This window comes from Schistocerca serialis, chromosome 5 (genome assembly GCF_023864345.2).
Source record: "Schistocerca serialis cubense isolate TAMUIC-IGC-003099 chromosome 5, iqSchSeri2.2, whole genome shotgun sequence".
Classification (NCBI taxonomy): domain Eukaryota; kingdom Metazoa; phylum Arthropoda; class Insecta; order Orthoptera; family Acrididae; genus Schistocerca; species Schistocerca serialis.
In genome coordinates this window covers 681,773,354-681,781,424 of record NC_064642.1, presented here as the reverse complement: position 1 = coordinate 681,781,424, position 8,071 = coordinate 681,773,354, and the positions used below count along the sequence as shown (strand labels likewise).

At 38.0% G+C, this 8,071-nt stretch overlaps 1 protein-coding gene across 3 annotated transcripts in view; it reads right to left on the bottom strand.

The window, feature by feature from the left end:
- Positions 1–240: 240 nt before the first annotated feature.
- LOC126481188 (cytotoxic granule associated RNA binding protein TIA1) overlaps positions 241–8,071 on the bottom strand; it is a 984,901-nt gene continuing 977,070 nt past the window's right edge. For 2 of the 3 annotated variants that reach the window (XM_050104776.1, XM_050104777.1), the window contains exon 8: positions 241–4,176. In XM_050104776.1, the coding sequence (XP_049960733.1) occupies positions 4,135–4,176 (42 nt within the window). In that variant the 3' untranslated portion in view covers positions 241–4,134. Of the gene's footprint in view, positions 6,505–8,071 lie in introns of all 3 variants that reach the window. The other variant, XM_050104779.1, reaches the window with a different exon arrangement.

The following is an 8,071-nucleotide window of genomic DNA, read 5'->3' as shown; positions in this document are numbered from 1 at the left end:
AATATTATCCTCTTTATTTTATGGTGGTTTGCATCTCTGTGTTCCTGTTGTAGACTGAGGTAGAGGTACGTTAATGATCGTTTGCCGTGTCTTACAGCCCATGAGATAGGAATCATTCTCACCAGCATCTCCCGTACAAAACGGTAGAATTATTATTCATTTTAGCGTGATGCAAAAATGGTGCATTAAGAAATATGGCTCAAAGGCAGGAGAGGGAAAAGAAATGAATGTAAAACAAAATTTTATTATAACTTTCTTTATTCTCAATTCCATTCTCCACTACCAATCTAGGTATTCGTTTCAGGCTATCTACATTTTGGTTCACTTCTTAGGTTATATTTAACATACCATTTTTCACCCCCAGCATATGGGACTATTCATTACATGTTACTTTTGTTGCTGGTATAAAACACTTGCTACACAGAGTACAGGGGTGGGTGAGTGTGTGTGTGTGTGAGGAGGGCGAGGTCCTAGGTTGATCTCATTTGCTAGATTGCTTTCTGCATCAGTCATGATATTCTACCCATGACAACATCTCCCGTAGACAGATTTCTCCTGGTCGCTACTGCCCAGCGCAAACCGTATACGAGCGAAAGTACAGACCCTTCATCATTCACGCTTACATTTCTCCTTCCGTCAAAAATATGTCATTAATTTACTCAAGGCTACACTTCTGATATGATTTGACATTTTTCCATCGTCAGATCATTGTGACCTTCACACAACTCTAATGCGCACTGAACGTAGCTAGCAGGAGAAACGTGTCACTGGAGATGTTGTTAGCTTCAGCGTTGCGAGAAAAAAAAACTCAAAAGCTCCAGAGCAGTATGTACGCATCCTGCAGTCATTCTTCTTCCAGCAGGTGGAAACAGTCAAAAACTGACTTATCTGTTCAGCAATTACATTAGTTTGTTCACTCAGCGAATATGATGTAAGTTCGTGCTACCGTTAGGATGATCAACTTATAGTTCTCTCTTATTCGAAATACTTCCAATCTTCTTCCGGAACACACTATACCAAAAATATAGAGAATCATACTTATGACTGGAAGCTCTTTTTGTTTCCCTCCCTCCCCCCACAAAAAATAAATTACAGTGCTTTCACATTATCATTGAACATGCTTTTAATAATATACTATGGCTTGTGACATTCACAGCTCGATGGCTTACATTATAGTTCGTTGCAACTTCAATTGATAACGGTTCATTTACGTGTGATAAATTATGTCTAGCTGCATCTTTTCACCTATTTATCTGTAGGAAATACACGAAGGGAAATTTCACATATTTTCACATTTATTTACATTCACGTGGCTTCCTTCCATCACATAGAAAACAAATACACACACACATTTGCTATTTTGAGTGCAACTACATCTAGTGTGCAAATTACTGTGTCTTACAAACAACATAATCTCAACGACAGTTCACATTATGTCAAATTAAGCGATTCCAATATTAATACTTGTCGGATTTTTTTGTGTTTTTCTTTAAATCTTGTATCAAAACACTTCACTTCCACTCACAGAGTACAAAATATTCTCCACCATTCATGGCACCACGTTTAGGCTATTTTAAATTGATAACTTTCATGATATAAGCAATTTTTTCTTTAAAAATTGCAATGTATTTACTGATACACATTAAGCAACTTAACACTAAACACCAACATGTTGGAAACAAAGTGTCATTTGAAGAAACAACCTGATATTACCAAGCAACATCTCTAGGGAACAAGGAGTGGGTTTAAGGGGGGGAGAGAATACATAACATGTCAAATCACCACTATGGGCATAGGGCAACATCTGGTGAATATCTTTATAAAATAATTCAAAATCTTCTAACTCTCCATTTAATGTCTTGCAAATATTTGTAGTGTTCATGTATATTTCCTTTCCTAAAACTCTTAAGTTTATTTGATTTAAATATTTAACAAAAATAGTCACTTTGTACAAAATGAAAAACTAATTATTACAAAATATTTGCAAATATATCAAATTGGAGCTTTGCTTTTTTAACTTGCAATAAAGTTAGTATTTATAAATCTATCATTGTGTAACTAAGTAGGATCTGATAGTAAATTAAATTCTTTATATATCTTTTCTTAAAATTTCAAAATTGAATGAAAACACCATTTGCAATAATGCGTGTAGTAATAAATCTCCGTTCGAATTTCTTTTAAAAATAAGAAACAGCAAACCTTGCTATATTCTAATTACACCTTTATATAAAATTATATGACTGCTGTGCTTGTTTCGTCATTTAAACTATGAACCACTTCATTCACAAGTCAAAATATTTCCAGTTACATTAACATTTTTATGCAGGTGAGATGGAAGCCAATCTCACTCTTTTTGAGTAATGTGTTGTTGTGTAAGGATACAGTGGCAATAAGCTTGTATCTTTTAACAACATGTGCATATTTATACTGTGATGCTGTTGGTTAAACCTGTCTTTTCTTTCAAATAGGTTGCCATGCCTAAGATTAAACAACGTTCTGTAAATGATTTGCACAAGCCCAGTGGCTAATGTGATGATATTGGTGGTGTTATAGGAAGAACACACTGCAAAAAAGTTGAACACTGCCCTGCGATATCGTCTCACTAAAAACATTATTTCCAGTAACTGTTTCGACGATCTGTTGCTCTATTAAATAAACTGCAAATACCAACGGCAAAAACTGTAATTCATACTGTAATTTTTTCGCATTATATTTAAAAATCTTTGCTTCTGATATCAGTCTTTCATTTCCCAGCAGGGAAAGAGGAGCTGCTTATCACTGGCTTTAGATTTTGCTAATGATGAATGCCGCAAGACATTGAGTCAAGTGTTTTGCAGTGACCAACAAAAACGGGGTAAAGGAGTGGGGAGAAAAGGGAAGGTCACATACATATAATTTGTTATGCCTACTACAATATATTTTTTTTCAGCTGAGGTGTCAAATCTGAAACAAGCAGAAGGAATTAACAACACTATCCTCACGTATATACAAACCATTCCAAAAGCTACGAATACTAGCACTATGTTTTTCACTATGCCGATTTCTTAAATGGCATCCTACAAACAACACTAATTTTTATCTAAGTTTACTCCTACTGTCCGTCTTTCACGTTATATAATATATATTATTATTTCAGTGGTTATCTTTCTTAAATATATATAAAATTCCCTCTGTGTACAGTGGATTAGACACCTCAGCCAACTTACTATGCGATTATTTTGGTTTTCACGGCGGATACAGTTTTAACATTGGGTTACATATTCCTATTTATCGACACTACATTTAAAATCTAGTCTAAATAACTAGCATGGTTACCTCATTTCTATCTTTTTTGGTATTTTCCTCTTATAATCATCAATAACCGATCTTCAGGAGAGAATGTTAATTCTTCCTGACACTCCCATTGTTTTATGACCTAAGGTGTGAATATCTACAATCTACATAAGGGTATTTTCTGTCTCTGCTAGCTACACTGAACTTTGTACATATTATAAGGGATGACCCTTATATTTTCTTATCATTTAACAAGTACACATGAACCATGTTATCCACACTTCTCGGTACTATGAAAATAAGCCCCACCCCAAATTTTAGATTCTTTCTGTTTCACACAAGTCAGGTTCATTTTCCCTAAATTATATCTATGTAGTATTCTCAAGTATGACAGACTCCATTTTCACTCAGTATTTATGTTCGTGTTTGAAAATTTTTTCTCATGTGTCGAAACACAACCTACATTCAGCATTATGAGACTGATTCAGGCAATCTTCTGATTTATAACTTTTGTCAAGTTTTGCCCCAACACCTCATAAGCTCCTATATATATATATATAATTAAAAAAAAAGATCTGCACAGTTTTTTTTCTACGAATGTGTATCCTTGTTACTTTTATTTCTAAGTGTTTTTTGTTGTAATAGTAGTTGTTGATTTTTTTGTTGTTTGAGAACAGAACAGAAATTGAAGTGAAGAATTAGCATGCAAGAGTTTTGGCTGTTTGCAGGGGTCGGGCAGAGCGGCGAGGGCGTGCGCTCGAGCCCAGCGGGTCATCGTCACCACCGTCACCACCACCACCACCAACACCACGACCACTCTCTCTACTCACACTCGTCGCTCGCGGCCTGGCCGTCTTACCATCAGACCAGGAGACTGGGAGCTAGCCAATCGTCGTCTGCCAACTGCGGAAGCCGCGCGCCGGCCAAAACAAACATCACATCTTGAGCTACCAGGGAAGAAGGTTGAGCGCGCGAGGCGACAGTTCAGCAGACACACCAGGGCGCGGGATTGGACAGGGGGAGGTCTCGGCGGTGGGCACAGTTCGCGAATATAAATGCTCCCGTCCGCCGCAAGTCGTCTTCCGTGCGCTACAAGCGAAGCGATGAGATTTCTGACGCGAGAGCTTACGCGCGCAAGTTTAGAAGCGCGATTTGCGACGTGCAATTTTGGACGCGCCTCCGGAATTGCGGATTCGCTGCGGAAGATCTGGAGCAGGTTTCTTCGCGAACTGTGCCTGCTGCCATGCTCGTGACTTGTCGCACGTCACCGCAAAATCAAAATAAAGTGGAAGGGGGAGAGTAAGAAAATAAACAATGAAACTAAAGTGAGAAAAACAAACATATTGTAATGTGTTTCTTCCCCTCTCTTAGGTATATTTGAAAGATGACGACGATCCGCGTAAACAAAACTACAGGGATCCATGATGAAGCTACGAAGATTTGACAGTCGTTCGTTCGAAGTGCGGTTACTCTTTTGCAGCTGCCATGAAAGATGTGCTTGCTAGTAGGAACAGATATGAAACCCGTGAAAGAATGCCTGGTTGCTGTACTACGAGAGAAAGAAATGTGGTGTCAAAAGAAGGCGTGTTGGGTGCTTCTACGTGGTTCATGGGTAGGTAAAGGTGCCGAGTAATTTCATGTGTATCTGATGACGGAAGAACAAAGGAAACAAATTAACAACGGCTCCTGTCTCCAGTATCATGCAAACGAGCCTCATGGAGAAAGTTCCTGTTTGTTGATATACATACCACACTTGAAGGCGAAAGAAATAAAATACAGCTGTCTACGAAACAAATTTCAGGACTTCAGCGTTAGCTTACTAATGCAATCAATTTCTTAGTTATGATTAAAATATTTTTCTTCTCTGAAGAAATGACGCATAGACAACGGTTTTGTGCCTTTTCTTGTAGGCAGAATCATATGCACATCCAGTGTGGAATGTACTTACACTGACTTATTTACAGAGTCATTCTCTTAATAACACTAGGTTAATAAAAATCTATGACCAAATGGATTGTACAAAATGTTAGAGTCTTCTAAGAAATCTATTGTTTCATTTGAATAAATATATAGTTTTAGTGAAGTGCCTGAATTTGGCGGCCATATTTGACTCTTTCTACAGTGATCGTTCAGAAAAAATGCTTAATAAAATATGTTTCAGAGAATGAACAATAACTGTGCTTTTTCCCCTATATTTGACAGCTGAACTAGTGATATTGGTATTTACGTCGGAAGCTCGCTATTTATAACAGCAGTACGTTTCTCTACGGCAGTTTTTATTTCAGTTGACACATTATTTATATGAATGCTTACAAAGTTTGTATAAAAATAACCACGAAATCTACGTGCCCTTTGTTTGTCTGACATTCTGTATAAAATGCTTCGAAGTGGGATCGTGTAGATGTTCTGTCACTGCAGTTGTATGTGTTGTGAACCGAAAATGCAGGGGGAAATATTGGTTAAACATGTTTAGAAAGTTCGGCAGCGATCTTGTTTGAACATTCCACACAGTCTTTTGGATTGTAGTAAGGCAGCTTAAGGGAACAACAAACGCTTTCTTTTTTTTCCTATTCAGGCCTCCTAACGTCTGAAATTTGAGTGGATGAAACTAAAATAAGCGCAGTTATTGTTGGATTCACAGTTCGTAAGAGTATGCAACGATCGTTTCCGAGAACGAATCAAGTATGGCGGCGCTCTGAATGTTACGTCTGCGATGCTTCGATGGGAGGTACCCAGGTACCGCTTTTCGAAGCAATCACGACGCAACACAGGGTGTTTCAGCTTTAATTACAATGTTACAGTGCTCCTCGGAACAAACGTGAAACTTTTTCCTTTTCAATCTGTTGAGAAAAATGGATGGATTTTAGTGCAGCTGCGACAGAGTGGGCTTGAAGTAGTCGCTAGCCACCGTGCGGTTTTTTCATTTTTTTTCTTTTTTTTTCTAGCTACTATTGACTTTCCGGTATTGAGACCATAATGCCTGACACAGGTGGGTGTACAGCTAGCCTTGGGCTTTCTACCATTACAGTTATATTTATTTATTTATTTATATAATATATATATATAGAGGTTGCAGGCTGCAGCAGGCCTAGCGGAATGGCGGTGCAGGTGGTTCTGTAGTTACGTATATCTGTTACTCATGCAAGGTTGAGTTATCACTTGGTTTAACGAGCGTGGATTGGCTGCCGAGGCTGACCGCCCGGCTACTGTATCATATGCATATCACTGTGCCTGAAAGAAAGACACAAGAACCCTCTTTAGTGAGGCCAACTTTCCAATCTTCTGGATTGAGTCTACAGTTAAGAATTCTGCAATCAATCTATTTTTCACGGAATGTTCATGCTGTCTCAAATAACAAAGAGTCTAACTTGTTCTTCCGTTAAAAAAATGATTTTATGAACAAATTGTGGTAATTTAACACAATGAAGAAAATGAAGTGTGACTGGAAACAGTTATTACTCGAGTGATTTTCTTGTAATGTGCTTAATGAAAGTCTTTTATCTATATGACAGTGACGTTTTGAAATGACTCAAGAAAATGTTTTGAAAATGTCTCCAGATTCCTGTTCATCATAATATTACAATGTTTATGATCTTCTACAATTACGCAAGTCCCATGCGATTTTATAAACAGCATGCAAGATGTTAAGAAAGAGGTTTCCCAAAGAGGTACAAAACAAGTAAAAAAATAGCAAGGAGCAAAAGTAGGTGGCATGCATGTCAAACACACTCACACACCACATCATCCCAAAAATTATGTTAAAAATTATCAACAAGAGAGCAATGCAAGAGTCAGTTTCACAATGCACCATTTAGACAAGGCGGCACACGCTTAGACACCGCCCAATAAATAGCTATTGCAAAACAGCAATACCTCCACAAATGAACTGAACAATGCATTTACGATGGCTTTATAAACAGACACATTACAGATATCGAAGTATTGTACAGCTAGAGCGATAAACTTCAATTTTGAGCAGTTACTACACATCTTAACAGAACACAAAAATCCTCTAAAAACGGTGAATGAGCTTTCTGATTCAGTGACATCATAGCTTAGTCTAAAACTTTAGGCCATTAATTATTCTTGCATTTTGCCATTTATCTGGATTAACAAAACAAAATTTTTCATACCTTCTCTAATCTAAATGCTTTATGATAAAAGGAAAAATTTGCGTTATGAGATTGATTACAAGAGGAAACTATAAGAATATATAATGAATTTATTAACTGCTTAATATGGCTGGGTTCTTCCCATTAGAATACCATTTCTTTTTGTAACAAAATCCGTGTTTTTTCCTATATTTCTTCCTGGGACACAACGAAGCTTAAAACAGTTTCGGAATATTGATCACACATCTATTTACACTACCTGACAGAAAAGGTGAAGGGCCCAGAAGACACGTCTGATCTCAATGTAAATTTATACATACACATCGGCGAGTGTGTAAATGATTATAGAGTTGGGTGTGAAGAGCGTCAGATGTTGACTGATCACCGTGAAGTGCACGCAGTGAGGCAGACTCATACTGAAAAGTGCCTCAGTAAGGGTCGCCATTTGGCCGGCTGGTCAAATTGTGCCATATCCAGATTAATGGGGCATTCTGAGGTGATTGTATCTAGGTGTTGGACTGCATGATAAAGTGGGGGCAGCCATGCCTGTAGTCAAGGTTCCGGTGGACCACAACCCCAAGGGAAGATCGCGACTCCACATCCGCGCCAGCCATCCGAGAACAAGTAATGGACTCGTTACTACATTCTGTGTCATCCCACACCATTGATCCGGGACTGGCAGCAGC